Source organism: Ambystoma mexicanum, chromosome 13 (genome assembly GCF_040938575.1).
Source record: "Ambystoma mexicanum isolate Mex_15411 chromosome 13, UKY_AmexF1_1, whole genome shotgun sequence".
Classification (NCBI taxonomy): Eukaryota; Metazoa; Chordata; class Amphibia; order Caudata; family Ambystomatidae; genus Ambystoma; species Ambystoma mexicanum.
The window spans coordinates 88,256,194-88,277,527 of NC_090938.1; the positions used below are offsets into that span (position 1 = coordinate 88,256,194).

Consider the following 21,334-nt stretch of genomic DNA (forward strand, 5'->3'; position numbering starts at 1 on the left):
GGAAAACAAGTGTGATGTTTGAGACATGGAAGACACTGGTGTGGGACATGATTCACCCCTCAGACGATAAATCCCCTTGAAGGATCAGATCCCACTAGAGTCTGCTTAAGAAAGATATGCGAGTAAAGACTGAAAGCCTAGACACCCTGACACATGGAACAGCTTTTTGTCACAACAACCCCTAAGCAAATATCTATGCTGATGTCAACCAATAGGTTAAAGAATAACATTAGACCATTGTTGTTGGTTATTGTTTGGTTTGTTCTTTGTTTTTGAAATTGTGTTAAGAGACATGAGAAAGAGACAAGATACAATTAGACAACCTTACTCATTCAAAATCAATTTTGTGGAGGGCGTTATCTCATCAGTACAGAACAACCTGCACTCAAGCAACCAAACGTAACTCAACTACTGCACAATATTCTTGAAACAATACTAAAGGAAAGGCAGGAAACAAAACAGATGGCCAGGAGAAACTCAATGGCCCCAAGCCTAGAATAGAACCAAAACAAACCTTTAACAAACAATACACTTTGGGGACCTGAAGAACAGACGACAATTCCTCTGATAACTGTAAAAAAGGAAACACACCAAAATTTGCCAAAACATAAGAAACCTATCGAGGAGGGCAGACAGACTGAGGTAATAAATGTAGATAAGAGTGAGGAAGTGAATAGCAAAGGGGCAAAAGAGAGAAAAAAAAGTCCTAAAACACATCCAGTCCGACATAAAAAACAAAATCTGGACCAGATTGCCTTAGACTTAGCTAGGGGTACAGAAGAAATTTTAAAAAACAGTAACGAGCAAGAAATCTGTACAATATTCAGAAAGAATACGTCAAAGGACAGTCTGAGACAGATGACGCGTGATCCGAGAGGGACAAAGCAAGAACAAGTACAAAAGACTAAATCTAGAAAAGAAAGACAAACTAAATTGAAAAAAAACAAAAAATCAGTCACAAGTCACTAAACAAAACTCAAATGCAAACCGGGTATTCTTCAAAAAGCTAATCCTCCCAAGAGAACAACACATGAACATTAGAGGAATGGTGGCGAATACGCCAAATGAGAGGGAAAAAAACACTAATAATAGCAGAAACCTTAGACGAAGAAGAAACAGACCAAGCCCTTTTAGATCTATCAACGCACTCTATATCTGATGGAGAAGAAACGGAGGGCGATGAGGAAGAGATTGCGTATGACATGGATAACGAAGGTACGACAGATTCCAATCTTGATGAGAGTTGTGCAGTCAGTATTGAGGAGAATGAGGAGGAGAAGGCATCAGAGGAAAAAGAGAAAACACAATACAACTACCACACAGGTGGTAAACAATTTCAGGAAATACAGAGAGAAAATATAAACTATGCAAAAGACTCCTACATGAAACTGACAGGACCAAGAGGGATCAATAAAGCTGATAACATCGATATGGAAAACAGATAGACAAGACAGGAGCCTGCAAAACGGGTACGGAACAATTGTATATCACCAATGCAAATCACTACACACCATAAAAAAAGGAGCCCCCAATTGGCAAATAGCCTAAAGAACAGTAACCTGGTGTGTCAGAAGTGAAAGACGAACCAAGGAACGGGTCAGGACAAAATTAGACCCATTGATCAACTAGAGGGACTTTTACTGGAAAGGATGCTGCACTACAATGACAGATTAGTCCTTAACAGAGCACATGAGGTAAGATGGTACACCACATTCCAGCACTTAGATTAATAGCTTTCGAGGATATAGCTATAGTTGAATTTCTTGAAGAGGTCCAGACCGACAAAGTAGTTTTGCATATAGCCTCAAGGCTGATAAAACAGTTACTTTTGGAAGAAGCTCACCTGTTGTGTCCAATGGGCTTTGACCTTTGTGAATATAAACACCTACATGTAGCCAAACAAGATAAAAGCTGAATGCGAAGTGGATCTCCAATAAGAAGGGCATACATTAAACTACAACTGGTACGTTGAACAGAAGAAGCAATAACAAAACTTCGGCCTATCCCCAAAAGGCTGAGAATATAAATAAAGAGCCTGAAGGTGAGAGTGCAAAATGAAGGGGGCTAGCAAACTTGGCAGCAGAACACATACAAAATCAATAACGCTCAAAAGATTCTTTAGAGGAGCAATGGACGTTGGTCAGTTGGAGTACAAGAGGATTCTGCCATTTATTTAGAAAAGGCGATCTTCAGGAAATGAAGATAAGTATTCTGTGCCTGCAGGACACATGGCTAGTAGAAGCCCCAATCCTGGAGGGATATGTAGTATTATTGAACCCGGCGCAAAAAAGAGTAGAGGGAAGACCTGTTGGTGGCAATCAAAAATGACTTGAGATGGTCTGTGGTCGTGACTCAGCATCCAACTCCATATATCCAGCTGGTTATATTAAAACTGGATCAACTGCCAAAAACTGCTCAACGAGTACTGATAATCTTAAACGTATACTGGAATCCAGTAATACCTGTAAACATATCATTACCAGAAGACATAATAGCCCTTACAGACAAACATAGGGAAAAATTGACAGATCTGATGTTCATAATTGTAGGATATCTAAACTGCTCCTGTTTCACTTTGAATCATCAGCCCGCAGAACAAGACCTGGAAGAAACAACGAAAAAATCAAAACGAGGAATCCGATGGAGGAAAGAAATTCAATCAAGAGACTGTATAATCCTGAATGGAACTATACAGGGGGACGTTCCGGCCAGACCAACATGGAAACGGCCCTACTCCACAGACATCCTGGATTACATATGCATTTCATTTAACATCCCACACATAGTGGAGAGGGTCAAGGTGATTGAAACAACTTCAAGTGATCACAACATCTTAAGAATGGCTTGCAAAAGTATTAGTAACAACAGAACAAATTCTTACGGAAACCAGATACCATTGGTAGTTAATCCAGGTAGGACAACTTTAAGAATAAAATCGGAAAAGTCTGCCAAGGTTGAACACCAAATTACAAAATTTGATTGAACAGACGCAAAATCAAACAAACTTGGACACCATTGATTATTTACCGCTATTGAAAGATTTTAAAACAATCCAGAAAATAGGCTGTAATAACCCAAGTAGTTTAAAGAGACATGTCTACGATGAACAAATCGTAGATAGAAGAAGAGAGCCTAATAAAAATATCAGGAGATTAAAAAAGAACATGAACCTGGAAAACTGGATAGAAACACATAAACTAAAACAAAAACATCATAATTGGTTACTCAGACATTACAAAAATATGATAAACCAAGATTCAATAAACATGCTGGGAAAAATACAAAATAAGAACACAGCGTAAATGTGGGCAATTATTAATGAAATAGACGACCCACAGGACGCGTTGATGGCCAACCCGATTTCAGAAGATACGTGGTTTGAATTTTACACTGAACTACAATCAAGAACGACCCGAAGATATCCCCAATTGTAGACATTTAGGCAACGGACGTCCAATTAGAGACAGACATCGTCTCCATCAAAGTAATAATCAAGAACCTCAAGAACTCCAGAGCTCCTTGTCCCGATGGCTTGACAAACACTATATTGAAAGAAAACTCACGAGAATAGGCAATCTTCCTGAATCATCTAATTAATCGCATAACAGCAGAAGGGAAGGTACCAACTTCCTGGAGAGACGTGATAATTGTGCCCATTTTGAAGAAGGGGCTAAGGACCAATCCCAACAACTATTGGCCTATAGCCTTTCTCAGCGTTTTGGGCAAGATATACGCAACAACTCTTCTGAAAGCACTGTTCATATGGAGTGCGGTGGAGGGAAGAAGAGATCCCTGGCAGTCAGGGTTTATAAAGAGAAGAAGGACCTCACTCGATATATTTTTAATCAACCTGCTGAAGGCCAGAACCGGGAGCTCTAAAGATAAGAAGGTATATTGTGCTTTTGTTGATTTATCAAAGGCATTTGATGTGGTTAACCGTGGGAAACTGTGGGATAAGCTATATAAATGGCAAAGTCCTAGAACGATTCTAGAGGGAATTAAAGACTTACACACCAACACAACCCTCCGAGTTAGACTGGACAAAACAGGTCTAACAACTAGCCAGATCCGGACTTGTACGTGTCTGAAGCAGGGTTGTCCTCTTACTCCAGAATTATACAACTTGTACGTTTCTGTCATTGATGAAGCATTCAAACTAATATGTATATTCCCACTGAATCTAGCTGGTACAAATATTGGAAGGCTTTTGTACGCAGATGACAGCGTCCTTATGGACCAGACGCCAGTGGGTCTGCAACGCCAGTTGGTAGTATTGCAGATATACGTCAACGCAAATGACCTCTCAATAAATCCAGACAAGTCACATATACTTTGCCTATCTAAATCCCAAAATAACAAAAATAACACATTTAACTGGTTCCTGAAAGGGAAAACAATTCAGGAAGTAAATTCTATCATTGATCTTGGAGTCTGTATCAACAACAGCAAAAGTGAGATCCCTAGAGTAGACTTAATGAAAAAGAAAACATTGTATCTGGCTGCTCAGGGAAAGATCCTATTACGTAGATACTGCTGATTCTCTCCAGTGCCCTTGATATCTTTCTATAGATTGAAAGTGATGCCAATCCAGGCCTATGGAGCAGAAATAGCTTTTGCCCTTCCTGAAAGTATTTGGTCAACTCTAGAGGGTTTGTTTTAGAGGTCAGTCTTACAACTTCCATCTTCCCTCCCAATCCAGGCAATAAGGAGAAAGCTTGCATTGACTTCTTTAATAGCTGTAGTGAGTTGGAAGAACATCTCACTGTACAGAAAATGTTATGATCTACCATTAACAGGAGGGTTTCAAGTCCTTAACAAGGCACTGAGTGACAGCCAGGAACATCAGCTTCACAATTAGAAAATGTTGTGTGAAGCAATTTTAGAAGATCTGAACAAGACAAAAGAGGAAATCCAAGATAATCCCTCAAAAACCAAGAAAAAACTTTACGCAAAAGACAGGAATCAGACTCAGGACGACTTGACAAAATACAAAAGTCACAACGAATTCTGGGCAGTTCCAAGAAAACGAAACAACATCCAAGCCTATCTGAGAATCTTTCCAAATTGGTATGAGAGATTGCAACCTATCAGCTTTCGATGGAACATTCTGCCCACCAATCAAATCAACTATAAAAGATTCAAGACATCCGGAACCAATAAATGTAGACTGTGCCCAAACCAAGATGCAATCGAATCATGAAACACTTAACACTTGAATGTAATGGTTTAACTGATGAACGGAATCATTGTTTGGAAAGTGTGGTGAAATACACCTTGAATAGAGAAACTGTGGGACATTTTTACTGAAGGAGATAAAACAACCATTAACTTGGCTTTGGTTAGATTGATAACAAGGATCTTTAAGAAAATCGAACTGTTGGACTAAGAAAAAACAAAGGAGAAAGGAAAGGAAACCAAATTCAATTGTTCAAAAGGTGGAGGATAAACTGAAAGTAACAGTAATGTGTCTTAACATGACTATGTTGTATTGTTATCAGGCATCGTTTTAATTAATTTTAGTACATGAATGTGCGGTTTAATAAATGGCTTAAGGTTTCCGTTTTTGGTAAAACCATATGATGCCTAAATTAATAAAATAAAAAAATAAAAGATTTTCTAAGCTGCCCTAGAGGAGCCACGAGAGCCAGCCCACCTTCGGTAGACCAGAATGCTGAGGGGAAGCCAAGTAGCCCCGGGCTGGTCAGGAGTGGGGTGACCACTTATCCAATCAAGTGAGGGAAGCTCCAGTGGTTCCTTATTAGAGGGACGGCAGAAGAAGAGAAAGCTGTACAACTCATGTAGAATTTGCCGCCACGGGCTGCTGCACCGAGAATGCACAGCACAAGGATTTGAAAGCTCTGCGGAGACCTACCGATGACAGCAGAGACCCAGAATGATTGTGAACTGAGAAAGAAGATACGCTCATCGCTGGGAAGGCGCACGGACCACGAGAAGGTAGTAAACACTATCATATTTTAAGACGCATGAAAGCCCTTGGCAGGAGAGTGAACCAAGGATATCAGAACAGAAAGTTATTCGAGTCTGGAACCCGCACCCACAAATAAGCTGAGAATACAGAGTCTGAAACCCAACCCAGTGGAAGAGAAGCAGTCATACATTGGGGAGCAAAATACTACTTGGCAAGAGAGTCAGCAAAGTCTATGGAGCATGAGAGACACATAAAAGAAGTCTGGGGAAGGAAGACTTTCCCACAGTCAACATTCTGAAACCTGAGAGAGGTTGGGGGAAGGGAGACATTCCCTCCTAAATATTGAACTGTCTGGAGAAGCACCCATACCCTTTCTTCTTCATAGCAGTACCTGGGCGCCAGGTCTACCAACCAGGGTCTGGGACGCATATCAACAAACAAGGAAAGAGAGAAATATTTTTCCCATCTTCTGGAAATTAACTTTTGAGAACTTTCAAATACCGAACTACCCTTTTGGTCCAGCGAAGAGGACCATTTTCCTGGAGCAAGGAAGATACCCTTTTTTTAAAAAATTGCATAGAATGTAAGGGACAGAGTTAGGATTCTGACATTGGACTGTGGCATTTTTGCTTTTTGATATCTTGACTGACTCATTAGTATATTTTGTGGAGGCAGGGAAACCCTTCTTAGAGTTCGGCAAGTTAGGAGTTTCACCCACCCCCCCCCATGCTTTTTTACTTTTAATGAAAGTCTTTGACCACAACCATGAGCTCTCCATGATAGAGTCTTGCTTCTGGACCCTTACAGCATGCACAATAAAAATGTGCAACAGTAAACTTTGATATCACTGTTTTTTACAAAAATATGCACTCACGCATTGTGTCCTCTGAGATCCCTCAATGCTGTGTCCCCCTTCACAACCTGGCACATTGCCCCACTCCAGGGATCAGACATGTAGAGGACAAGGTGTCTGCTCACCTATTCTGTTGTGTGCACAAGGGCTGATCTCTGCAGGTAGGTGCTGTGGCCCAGGACATGTGGCAGGGGATCCATGGACTCCTCAGGGGTACGGGAGATCACGTCGGGCCACCAAAATATAAAGTAGACCCGAAAACCTTGGGCAGAGAAGGCCCTGATGTTGGTGATGGAACTGTGTTCTTGTGCCGAAGAAGTCCAAGAGTGTGCTATGCTCGAGTGAACCACCTTGTCTCGTGCTGAAAACGTGGCGAAGGGAGGCCAACGGCTTGAACATCCTGACTTATCATTTTGTGAACACTTCTTTCTTTTTTCATGAACATTTCCCCACACTATTTGTAAATTAGCGGTAAGGATTGGCAATAGGTTTTTAAGTACAGGCCCTTTTATTTTGACAAGACTCCACTAGGACTGCGTTATTATTATTTGATGGTCATAGCTTGCTCCCATCTTTAGATTTAGGTTTAGATAGGTGTTTATCACACCCTTGATCAGGTTCAATAAACACCCTTGAACTGTGGTCACTTATTTCTGTCTTACTTCGATGCCATGCCTTCCTTACACTACCCAGATTGGCTGACACAGTTTCATGTAACTTTTTATGTGCTTTCCCACTGAAACGACCCAATCATGTGTGAGTGTGAACAGTGAAGTCAATCTCCTGCAGCAAGACATCTCTTTTCTTCCCATGGGTTCATGCCTTCTGGCACCCTGGACAGTTCTCAGACCTTGCAGCTGCTCATTCAGCAACATTTATTGCAACTCCCCTCTTGAAACCTGTTGCTGTGCTGGTACAAGTTCTTCTAGCTATCTCTTGGGAACTAGGTGGCTTCATATAAATCTCAACTGAGGCTCGACTCTTTGAAAATTAATTTCTCAGATTTTTTTGTGGTAACCAGCCATTCCGCTGGAGAGCCAACCGTTCTGCCACACTCCAGGGGCAGTGTAACCAGAACGAGATTCAGTGTTCAGGCAGTGTCTCAGCCCTAATCCATGTTCACAGCAAAATGTGTCCTTCACAATCATTGTATATGTCTAACATCTGGAACATGAACTGATACTTTCATCATGCCTTGCAACAATAGTTAACATTTGTGCCGCATCTCACCCTTCCTCCAAGAACCTTGACAGTCTGAATACTCACAGGGGAAGCAGAACATCAAAATCCAATTAACTGGGACATGAGGGGCCTGAACCGTTGGCCTAGTTTACTTCTGGTTGGGCCTCCTACTTCAAGGTGGCCAACTCCAAACATAGCAGGACTCTGGTTAGTGTTGTGAGGGGCCCCAAAGTTGGGAATTAGTGCCTTGTGGCAGCTAACAAAAGCTTTCTTAAATGCGATAAAAACAAAACCTAATTTGATAATGATGACTAAATGCCCTCTCAAGGTAACGGCCCTTCATTTTAATTGTAATGTACAATATGCTTTGCTGCCAGCTATTGCAATGTATCACAACTAAACCTAATTCACGCGTGGGAAAAAAATGCTGAAACAAATTACACTGGCACTGACATGCTAAAACATCTGTCCTTCCGGAATTTCTGTAGCCTATACCTCCCTCCACGGTTTAGAAGCTGTACCTGCATAATTACAACGGGATACATCACCACTCAAACAAGCAAGTTCCCCTCAACACAACCAGATTCAGACGCAATATCCACACGCTCACCCACTCCAGTGACCATGCGTGGCACAAGACATGTCACACATACCCAACCATCTGCACGCCATACACACACCAATTACCATTTGCACAGGACACATCCTAACACAACAACAGTGCAGGCTTAAGCAGTCTCCAAACACTCATCAAAACAACATCACACTGGTAGACTGACATGTCAACAATGGATGGCCTCACATACCAGTAGACATGCGAACAATATGCTATCCCCCGCCATAACTGCCACTCTTCCGATGGCATGGAGCAGGCAATGGCAAGTAAGCACAACACCACATTCACTGCAGACATCACCTCTTTCAACATCTTTGTCTCAGGATGATAGCTCAGGGGCAACGCGCTAGTTTGGAAGCAAGACACTGTGGAGCAGCACAGGTTCGATCCCCGGTCCGCACTTAGAAACCTCTGGGTATTAAGCGTGTTATAAATAAACAATTACAATTACAATGACGACATGTGAGGGTCTCGCATCTGTTCACCAAACCTGTCGGCCCATTGCAACCTTGCAAATAAATATGTCTGCATGAGAGCACCATGATTAGCTCATGTAGGACGCTGCCACAGTTGACCCTGGAGCACCTTTACCTGAAAACTGCAAAAGGACCCTTGCATTATCCCCAAGTAATGTCACACTTCTCTATCACACTTCCCTACAATGGGCCTTCCACAACCCATCCTTGCAAGATCCACAAGTAATGTCACACTTCTCTGTCACACTTCCCTACAATGGGCCTCCCACAACCCATCCTTGCAAGATCCCCAAGTAATGTCACAAGTCTCTATCACACTTCCTTCAAAGGGCCTTACACAACCCATCCTTGCAAGATCCACAAGTAATGTCACACTTCTCTATCACACTTCCCTACAATGGGCCTCCCACAACCCATCCTTGCAAGATCCACAAGTAATGTCACACCTTCCGACAATAGGCCTTCCACCCCTCCATCGCAAATTAGCATGCATGTGAGCCAAGCTGGTGATTGCCACCATGCCGCCAATCAGTGGAGGGCACCAGGAAGAGCACCTATCACCATGTAAGACACACATACATGCTTGTGGCACTGGGGAACTTTACACCTTATTACAAATCACAATGATAGCATCACAGGTGAAGGACAAGGGCATCAATCACCATGCACAGCACAGCATGTGGGCACATCAGTCTATCTTGTCATTGTGAATGATCTACAGGGATTCACCAAATGTCTGGTGAATGGCCGTCAACTCCCAAACAACTCCATTTGATGGGAGAAATTTCCCACATCTCCAGCAAGCAGCAACAATGTATCTGGGGGCAAAGAAAGGGAATCCAAAGTTAGAAGACAAAATGGGACCTGATACCCTGTCCGTTTTCATAGCATGCATCAACACACATACATGGGGCCATACAAGCAAAGACGTGTCCTTACATCAGATACAGAGGTCCTGATACATAGACTTGTGTGGACATCCTTCCTCTGAGCATGGGTCTCACCTAGTGCCTGAAAGACATGCAGGAAAATGCTCAGGTAAAGAGTCACAATACACACAGCTCTTCACACACTTGCTCATTATGGGTCACACATGTACACACATACACGCAACATTCCCACCTGTCCTCTGATAGAATCGTCTAATGGAATCCTGAACAACACTCATTCCAGACCCTTCTGTCTCCAAAACTAACAAGGCAAAACATGACGCTCATTTTAATATGCAATTTCAGAAGGACTGTTTCCGCCCACCCAATTAGAACAAGGGAACTACAATTATGCTCCCTCACCAATAATCATTTGATATAGTCCTCGTAAAAACAGTGTTGCCTTCACTCTGCTTCATCTCCCTAACCTCAAAGACGCTGAAAACATGGTCCCCATTACCTTATCGACTTGCCAGAAAAGTCCATGGTCAGTGTGTTGTTCCCAGATTCATGCAGGCCATGGCACCTCTCACACTCCTACCCCCACACCAAACAAGGAATACCATGTGCATTACCCATCCACATGGAAAAGTGTTGGCACAGTGGGTACAGTCTGTGCGTATTCGTTCGAATTGCAAGATGATGTGGACACAATGAAAAGACCGAACCCACTGCTAGTTCCTGCCATGTTTGTGATGTACACTTTCCTCAACTGCATGATCAGATGTGCACATCTCTGAAGGGGTGGACACACTGCCTTCATCACAGAACTACTCACCTGATATGGATGCTGATGCCCATTTGCATTCAGACACAAATTACAAACCACCATGCCATGTGAATGTGCGCATGCTGTGAAACAACATGCATGACACAAGTGTTGAGTCCATGAGAGGGATGAGGGTATAAAAGTCCGCAGACCCAGTTGCTAATTGTGGGTTGCTGGAACAGGTTGTGGTTGTTGATTGGAGGAGTTTGGAACAAGATACAAAGGCTGTGGAAGAGTGGAGGCTGTCAGAGGCAAGAGGGAAAGAAGGTGATGATCTGGAAGAGGTGGTATAAAAGGAATTTCTGAAGAGCTGGTCATAGCAGGAGGTGGTGAAGATCTAGAGGAGCTGATAGTAGAAGGAGTTGGGGAAGATGTGGCAGTAAAATGAGGTGGTGAAGTTCTGGAGGAGCTGATAGTAGAAGGAGTTGGGGAAGAGCTGGAAAGGTGGCAGTAAAGGGAGGTGGTGAAGTTCTGGAGGAGCTGATAGTAGAAGGAGTTGGAGAAGAGCTGGAACAGTTGGAGTAGAAGGAGGTGGTGAAGTCCTAAAGGAGATGGTAATAGGGGGAGATAGCAAAGTTCTGGAGGATGTAAAAGCATAATGTGGTGAAGATCATGAGCAGATGAACTGGGAGGAGGCGGAGAAGAAATATTGAAACCAGGATGTCGTGAGTAAACTGGTTGACCCAAGGCCATTAAAGAAGATGTCACAGAAAACTAAAACCTGGAAGGGTGACCAGAGCAGGAGTAAAGAAGTGCCAAACAGAGAGGTGGTGCAATCATAACTCTCTGAAGGTAGTGAGGAATCCCTGATCTACCTCCAACCACTTAGACATTTTGAGTTGTATCACCAGCTGGTGAAGGGGACATAATAGTACCTCAATGCTGGACAAAAGGAAAAACGAAAGCAGAACAGTATTTTGTGTGGACACTTGGTGCTAACTAGTCCTGGATGCAAGGCCATAAAAAGTCTTCTGCAAGTTCCGAAAAAGGCCTGAGTAGGGGCGAATTTACAATTCAATGGCCAGCCTCTGGAGTCTGTGGATTCGTACGTAAGTATTTGGGGTTGATTCTCTTAAACAGACTAAAATGGCAGGACCAGATAGCAAAGTGTTTGTTGTCGCACTTGCGTCAGTGCGGCCTCATTAGGAATTTAGTAACATGACATGATGGAGAGGTTCTTTCTGTACCTCATAAGATCTACCAGGTACAGACAATCCCATTACAAATAATTGTACCCACATTCAGATAGCCGAAAATAGATTTTTGAAATCATTGCTTGCTTTACTCTCTAATGCACCGCCTACGCCTGTGGCATGTGAATTTGGCCTCATTGAGATCCAATATGTTATTATGATGCAGCCATATTGGCTGCGGGTTTGGAACAATAAAGTTTTAGTTCTTTTTAGGGAAGGCTTGGAGGAGGAGATGCTCTCATTACCAGGTGGAAGGAAACTTTCTTGGGTTAGGCATGTAAGAACCATGCTTTTTAACATTGGGCTGGGGGATCTATGGAGTGACCCCACAATGTTGGGTAGAGCGTAGCAGTTGCTTGTTAAGAATACATTTATAGAGTGGGCGTGGAGTATGATGTTTGATAACTTCCTAATGGGGAAAACATCTAGGGCTTATTTGCAGCTTAAGGACTTCTGGGGGTTGCATGGCGAGGTCGGAGGCATATCTGGACCTCCAAATATCAGTGTTATTAAAAAGCTGGTTTGCAAAGTTTCGATTAGGCACACTCCCATTGGCCCATGAGTCTGCCAAGTGGAAGAATGGGTCCTGTTCCTCAACCCTATGCCCTCTTTGTGGCAGGGGGAATGAGAAAGGGGTGCATCTTGTATTTTTTTGCAGGGCTCATTTCAGGGCATGGGTGCATTGGTTCACCCCGGTTTGGAGCCACCTAGTCCAGCTCTCAATGCCGTCAGCTATCCGAGCACTGAAATGTTGTACACAACCTGTATCTGTGTTAGCAGTTTCAAATTTCCTAGAATGTGTATTTAACAAGAGAATGTTAGAGGCTAGAATAGGTACTATTTTGCAAGAATATTAGGATGGGCAAGGATGTGTGTGTAAGCGTGTGCGATTTTAAGGTTTGGATCTACACAAGTCGATATTGGTTTTATTATTGTACATATATGTTGTGTATCATGATTTTACGACATCAAGAATGATGTGGATATTAATGCAAATTTTGTTTTTAACGTTTTGTATTGTGAAAATTATACTTTAATGGATATTTATTATTCAGATAAAGTTAATGATATTAATAGTAAAGTCCTGCTATCACTATTAGCATATTAACATTACTAACATGTTAACATATTAATTCATTGACAACCATCCACATCAAAACTTCAGTTACATTTCCAGCAATATTGGTTTTCTTTTCTTTTAGAATGTAAAAATAGCTTAAACCCATTGGCATGCTCAGCATTAATACATTTATTATGCTTAGTAACCTTAACCTTTGTTGACATTTATTCATTTATTCAAAATTTATTTAATGAAACTTCCAGAGAAAGTAATGCATTTTAGCACAAAAAAACTCACACACCTTTTTAACATTAATTTACTGAACCGAGGATCAGTGTCCTTAACAATGGGTGAAAGGACGTGAATATAAGACCAGATGATGCTGGCTGGGTATAAACATGAACCAGGGACAAGGACAGTAGAGCATGATATAGGAACGGGATAGCGGAGGGAGTGCAAAATGTTATGATGAATGGGCGAGGTATACGTTCAAAGGGGTTGTCGTAGAGAGGTGGGGGAGAGGAGAATAGAAACATGTGTTGGCATAGAATGCTATTCAAGTGATTCTTTCGAAAGTAGGAGAGCTAGAATAGGGAGAGTGAAAGTAGTGTGAGAGTAGTGTGGAGCGAGGGAGAGAGTAGGGAGTGAGATGGGCCAATAGCTAGGGTGGAGAAAGTCCATGTATAGTTTTGAAGATTCTGAGAATGAGTTTATACATTGCCTTCTTTCTCATAGATAACCAGCTTAACTGGCGATGTGCTGGGGAGGTGGAGGTGAAGCGTTGAAGGCTGAAGAGTGTACGGACAGGACAGTTGAGGACTTTGTCAAGAGGTGGCATAGGTGACATAGCTGGGAAGACCATAGAGTAGTGTTGGTCAGAAAGCCAGGTATGCCAGAGGTCTTGGGATTTGTTTGAGTCCCAAGGGCCCAAAAATCCCTTTCCCCAGAACAAATAGCGGACTCAGCCAACGGCAAGTTAGAACTGTCATTTATTACAAAAAACTGCTAGGAATCATACAAGACAATCACGATTCTCCAGTACATCTCATTTATACAAGGCGCGTGCCCCCGTTTGGATGCCACATGTCCACATCACCTGGGCCCTCCCCCAAAAACCTATCCCCATTTCTAATGGGGTGCCGGGAGTAGTATCACCTATAGCTAGCCCATATAGGGGTTATTCTACTGGCCCTTGCCTGTCAGGTGGCTGACCTGCCCCGTCCCCAAGAAACTATCAATTACATTGTTGCAGGGTCGTAGACTTCTCATTGGCCCTTGCCATCCACCCCTGGATTTCTGTCTCTTGATTGGTTGGATCTGGTCTCCACAGGCCTTGGACCCAGTTTGCTTTTCAGCCCTCTGTGCACCTCTTCAAGGTGATGTGAGATGACTGTGTCCCAATATTATCTGGTAGTAGACCACCTTTTGCCTATGAGATTGCCTTCCCGTTGCAACATTGTTTCACTTCTCGTCTGGGAGCTGAGAACGGCTCTTCTTCCCACCATGGGTGAATGCCCATTGAATACTTTGGCTGCATCACGTAGTTGTGGGCCACAAAATGGAGCTCTTTGGGTCTTTTATTCACTTTTCCTGCACCTGGCCCTTTGTCGTTTGGAGCTTGGAATGTGCTTGTCTTATCTGTGACCTTGGCTGTGAGCTTGGTCTTTACTTTGTGCAGCCTGTGCATGCTTCCCTTGTCTAGTATCCTGTAGCGGAGGTCTTCCTTCATTTTCCTTAGGCTTATAATGTGATTTTGACATGCTTATAATGGGCTATGTTTCCTTTAGGTTAGTCGTAGGTGGTCCTACCAGACTCCATATACACTCCTGTACTCCCATTGGGTTAATTGCCATAAGCATTTGCAAGGATCTCTTGTTGCCTTGTGTTTCAGCATTACTGTATTTGGCTGATGAGAAAAATAATAAAAGCTTTCACAGTATGTATATGTATCCATACTCTATCTACAGAACTGTGTATGCATGTTCTTCTTGTATACGAGTGAGTGTTTGTGTAAACTGCGCAGGACTGTGAGTTTTATGCACGGCTAACGCTGCTACGTCATGGTGTCACTAATGACGTCAGCGCAGTGGTTTCTCTGTATTTAATCAATGCAGTCCATTAGAGTGTTTGGATGCCTGATGTCCTCTGGGTTCCCTGGATCTGGAAAGATATGCACGGGATATGGTTGGAATGGCTGTCTGAGGGGATGCCTCTATGCATACGTGCCTGTCAGTGGTGCACTGGGAGTCTGTCCAATAAACAATGAGTGACTTTGAGCATTCTTGACTCTTTGGCCCGTCATGTTCATGGGGTTGAGGAGGGGCATTCCTGAGAGCCTCTCTTCAGTAGACCGGCACAGTAGTCAGATGAAGAGAGTACTAAAGAGTAGGTTAGGTGCTAAGCGGTGTTGAAGGGAAAAATAACTTTTTTTCTGATGTTGAGTAGATTAAGTCTGAGCGCAGTGGCAGATTTGAAGAAGAAGACCGAGAAGTTGTAGGATGGGTCACAGACAACAACTAGGTGGTGAGCAGAAACAGAGAAGGGAAGGGGATCAGGAGAGAAGAATGGAAGAGGGGGAGAGGAAGAGCTTATTTGGATGGAAGTAGAACACTTCAGCCTCAGTGGAGTTGAGCATCAGCAAGTGAGATGCCATTCAGTATTTGAAGGCAGAGAGAGCGAAATATTTGACCATGCCTCATCAGATAAGGAGTCACAAGAGAAACAGATCGAGTCTCATCAAGGAAGATTTGATAGGAGAAGCCATAGGAGGAGATTAATGTGTTAGGAGCAGAGGTATAAAGAGTGAAAAGAAGTGGACCCAGCACTGACCATTGGGAAGTTCACACAGTAAGGGGGGTGAGTGGGGAGGTAAGGCTGCTCCAGGACAACTGGAAGTATCTGGAGCAAAATATGAAGCAAACAAAGTGAATGTCTTGTTTTCCGACAAGTAAATCTATCGATAACTAAAATAACACAGTCACCTATAGTGAACCTGCAGTTATGATTAAGTTGGATTCCCATAGGAAGAACACTTTTTGAGATTCTAATAACTGCTGCCATTTGACAAAAGGAACATAAACTATTCATCATACTCAATTTCTTTCTTTTCGTTTAGTATGTGCTGTTTTGATAAACAGCAACACAGTTCTAAGCATTAGAAAAAGTGTTATTTTTATGGGAAATCCAACTTGATCACAACTACAGTGCTTGATTGAGTTAAACATTGCACATACAGTAATTATTGCATGTGGCATTCCTCTGGAGCTATACTGCCATACCTATAATTAGGCTTCAGATAAAACAGATGCTATTACCAACTGTACCAACTGTTACTTACCTTTCACTCCAAACTCATGAGCATTATGTGTTATCTGTGGGGATGGATGAATGATTCTTTTTGTAACTGACTGTTTTTATTTCATTTAACAGAGTTGCCTTTTGACCCGACATTTCACCTAAGCAATGCAGCTGCCAATGTCACTTGTTCAGTCATTTTTGGGAACCGGTTCGACTATCAAGATAATGAGTTCCATGAATTGCTCAGACTGATAGATGTGGGCCTTGTGGAAAGTAGTGGCTTATTTGCTCAGGTAATTGTATATTTATTGTATTCATGTGTGTGTGTGTGGGATTGTGTCTGTGTATGTGGGGATATGTGTGCTTTGTAAGGGTATAAATGTCAGAGATCGGCACAGTGCTGGCAGGGTGATTGCTATAACCTTTTATGAAAGAAATGAAGGTTGGAAAAATGCCTCTGTCCTTCAAACAAAGAGGGGTTTCCCGACCTCAAATGAATCTAATGGTTCTGTCAGGATGTCAAACAAACTCAAGTTCACCATTGTGTCAAAACCCTAATTCTATCCCTCACCCTAATACCCTAAATTAAGGAGCAAGGGGATCTTCTCAGGTTGAAAAGTTATTTTTTTAGTTCAAAATTAAAGTCCTCAAATATTGTGCACAAAACAACTTGCAAAAGGTGAACAACGTAGCTCCTACCAGTTGCCCACTTTTCCGATGGTGGAAAGGAGGCTTCCTCTTCCCTTGACCATTACAATGTCCACAATGAAAACTAAGTTATGTCCCTTCTTCTTGGTTTTTCTGTTGTCTTTTCCCCAGCCTTTCCGGTCTACATAAAATGCAAGGGGTAGGCTCCCCCCCCTTGTTTCCTTCCAGTCTCTTCCCCCAGTCAACTATGGAGAAGTTATTATAAGTAATGTGCCTTTTCTTCTGCTTGTATTCCCAGCTACCCTGGTATACACTCCTGCCAGGCACTGTGACTTTGAAGAATAGACTTCCTCTTTATTTGGGTGCAGGTCCCAGACTTGCTTTCTTAGGTGCCTTTGCTTCTCTCATTTGCCTCTTCAGGTTTTCTTAACCATAGCTTATCTGGTTTGGCTTCCCTCCAGATACTTATGATTATTAGGCTAAATGTCCCCTCTATCTGCTTTCCTCCAGATATAGTAACTTTTAGCTTTAGTAGTTGCTGTATGAGTGAGAGTTATGCGCTTCTTCTTTGTGGTAGGCTTGGTTCACTCACCTGCCAAGCACAACCCTCGATGAACACATGCAACCACCTTTCCTGATGAGGGTCCCAGACCCCGTCTTCTGGGTTTTCTGCATCCCTTTCCCTCTTCCACAACCTTGTCTGGATCCCAGAGCATTTTTGCACACTCACATACTTGTGTTTGTGTTGGCGAGGGCCCTTGCTCCTTTCCTGCTCCTCTCTGCCATTGCGTGAGTAGCTTGGCTGTGCTGCGCATCCCTGGGTCTGCGGTGGCTCCACCAGATCATTTGTCTCTGGGGAAGCGTCATCACTTCCCAGGACTCAGACTGCCTTTCGAGTTTGGCCACCAGTCTGCCGTCTCTTCCTTTGGCTTCTGACCAGCTCCGGAACTCTTGGTTCTTCGTTAGAACCAAGGGGGGGACCGCTCTCCTCCTTCTTTTCCCACTGAACGGCAGCCACTTTGCAGGTTCCCCCAGGTAGGACTTCTGCCTTTCTCACATCCTTCTTCCATCTTTATACTTGTCTGTATTCTGAATGTTTTGGATTGACTAGAACACTCTATTGGGATTCACGCTGTGCTTGACATTGCTCTGCGCTTCTTCTTCGTTCCAGTTGCTGAAGTCGGATCTTCCCAAAGGCATTTCCTACTCTTCCTCAAAATTAATGTGTGTTATTGGATCAACTTTGTCTATTCTACAATAGCACATGTGGGAGGTGGGGATTGGTTGTTTCTACGGGGTTATCCAGTGCTTAATTCGTAGTGGTGTTTGCCAGGGCTCAGCCCTGGCACTTATTTGTTAGCCCTGGCACTTATTGTTTCAGACTCACTTGAATTATGAAGTGGTGCTTGTAAGTGTATCCATCAACCACAATGAGCAGGTGCAAGCTGTATTGTAACCCCAAATATGTTGATACTCTGGGGAGCAGCTATGGGTGGTGGCAGCAGTGGTGCTCACCCGCAGTGTCACAGGAGTGCTAGAAAATATTTGGGCCCTGGCACTTACTAAGCACTGGGGGTATCAATATACTGCGTTGTCCTCATGATGTCATCTCTCATCAAATGAGGGATCCCCCTTGTGTGATCCTCCCACAATGCACCTCCCCCAGGGAGTTTATTGGACTGTGGCAGCACCGCCCTGGCCACATGAGTAGGATTCTCCCTGATGAGAGAAAAGACGACGTCCAATGATTTGTCATAATGGGCGTGTGTGTATGTATGGGCATATGTGCATGTGTGCATTTATGTGTGTGTGTTTGTGTGTATGTCTGTGTGTGTTTATTTGGACATTGTGTTGCATTCTAGTGTAACACAGGCATTTAATACTTACGCTGTTCAGTGTTTTCCATGTTAAGAGTTCATTCAGGGACTATTTTATTGGAAGAATACAAATCAGCAACCTGGTCATGGTTCACGATTTATGGCTTTGCATGAGGCTTTTCTCTTTTAGATGTGGGAATTTTTACACATTTTCCTTTACTAATTAATTATGTAACTGTTCGATTCTACAGAACTTTAACACAATGTGGCCTGACAACAATGTTCTGTGGTGTGACGATTAAGCAGGTGTCACCACTTCTTATACAGGGAAAATCACTTCTCATGAGGCTAGAGACCACTACCCAATATTCCTTCATGGGTTGTTTAATGTGGCAGGACCACATGGGGAGGGACTCCCCCTTTGGGGCTAAGGACGACCATTTGGGGTGCAGCCCCGATGAAACCATATTACCTCCATACACTCTTGACCTTCTTTCCTCAACTAACCTCTTTTCTACAAAGTAGACCTGTGTATTTGTACACTGTAGAAGACGACAGTTTATTGGGAGGTCCCACGAAGGATGATCATGGAAAACACGAAGAGCACTTGTCACAAAAGTACTGAGATGAGATGGCCCTGCAGAGGCATGAAGAATATCCTAGGGATCTGTAATGAACATTATAGTATTCCACAGAGGAGTGATTATGAGACAGAGATAAAAAGACACAAAGGACCTACCCATTTGTCGAGCCATCCCAGGAGCAACAACAAGCAGAGAAGCTGTTTGGCGTGGGATATACAAGTGTCTGCAGGGCAGGAGGCTAATGAGAAGTGGGAGCTGCCTCTACTGGGCCCCACATCGGAGGACCCTGCAAGATGCTGGTGGAGCAGTAGCACTGCATCAGGAAGGAGGTGGACCACGTGGTGTGTGACAGGTGCTGAGACTGTCAGGAACCAGAGGCTACAGAGCCACTACAGCGAAGCAGAGGTCAGTGGAAGCCATGTGGAACCAGAGCTATACAGGTGCAAACCCCAGGATGGACCAGAGCCCGCCAGGAAGGTCCCTGAAAGTACAGGAGTGTACAGGCTGGCCGGTGGGGGCAAGAGAAGGTCTGGGCAGACGAATACAAACTCAAGATGAGAGAATTCTCAACTCTGGGACAATATCAAAAGTTATGACCCAGAAATGAATACTGAGAAGAAAAAGGGGAAGTGTTTCTTCCCAAGTACGGGCAGAGAGAAGACCCCAAACTGAAAAAGTGAGAAGCAAGAGACAAACACAAGTCATCTTCCTCATGACAGTTCTTGGGAGGACAGGGCTCCAAGTACCCCAAAACAAAGAAGAGGAGAAAGTTGGTTCTGGGACCCAAACCGCGAACAATAGAACAACAAGATCAAAATGTGTCATCTTCCTCATGACAGTACTTGGGAGGACAGGGCTCCAAGTACACAGAAGCAAAGAAGAGAAACTTGACCCAAACTGAGAAAGAGAGCAACCAGGGAGATATACAAGTCATCTTCTTTGTGGCAGTACTTGGCAGGTTAGCGAACCAAGTGGGCCTTATAGAAGAAGAGCAAGCTTGGTCTGTGACCCACAATTTAGTTGGAAATCTATGTTTTGAAAGCTCACCAGGAAGTCCTAAAGAATCAAAGGAGTCATTCCCCCTGGACCCTTTGCGTTTAGCGACCTGTGTTAAGACTACTCAGGAGTAGTCATCCTCCTGATATATAGAGGTGGAAGCAAGGAAACACTTTAACTGGGGGGAAGGGAGTCATTCCCCTGCACCAGAACTGTTAAATCTTTGTTTGGTTTTGATAACTCCTTAACAAGGGATGCAAATCATTCCGCCTTGCAAGTACTATTGGAACTTTGTTTGTTTGGAGAACATTGCAACTCGGGGAAGAGAGTCATTCCACCTGCGGAGAGTTATTTTAACATTTTAGTGAAACTGTATGTTCCAGAGCCTGGGATATGGAGCCATTCTCCTGGACAAATACAGTTATCTTTATTTTTAGTTTGAGAGTGAGACTGCCTCTTTAGATCTTAAGTGGGGGCAGGGAAACCTCACATAGGGAATTTAGGTTTCTTATTCTTTCTTATTGACCAATAAAAGTCCATAGCAACCACTATGCCACCTGTGTGCCGGTCTCGTACTTCTACACTCTTACACCAGCCAAACCTCTAATTCCTTTTTTCTTTACAGTATGGCCTGAAGGCGCATCATGTCCTACAAGAGTAAAAGCATAGGCACTCCTTCCACCACATTCAAGGGTCCCAATTGTGAGTCAGAGGGCAGCCTTAATAGCAACTATCTCTCGAGCTAATGCTAATTGTGGGTCAACACTTTGAAAATGTGGCCACCCTTGAATATTCCTGGGTCAGTCATGAGGAAAAGAACTTTGTCAAACCCACTGACAAAGTAGCTCTATGCCCCTCACCATGCAGAACCCTTATAACTCCCTTCTGCACTACAGCCACCATTGGCCTTAATCACTGCATCACCACTCTGGATTCCTTTCCCTCCCAATCAAAGCACTGCTATGGCTCACTTTCCGTAGGGAAT

General features: G+C 43.3%; 1 protein-coding gene across 1 annotated transcript in view; it reads left to right on the top strand.

Annotated features, from left to right (window-relative positions):
- The window catches only part of LOC138520260 (cytochrome P450 2G1-like), a 359,513-nt gene that overhangs the window by 116,166 nt on the left and 222,013 nt on the right, over positions 1 to 21,334 (top strand). Inside the window, exon 4 of the mRNA XM_069632721.1 lies at positions 16,437 to 16,597. Within this exon, the coding sequence (XP_069488822.1) occupies positions 16,437 to 16,597 (161 nt within the window). The remainder of the gene's footprint in view (positions 1 to 16,436; positions 16,598 to 21,334) is intronic.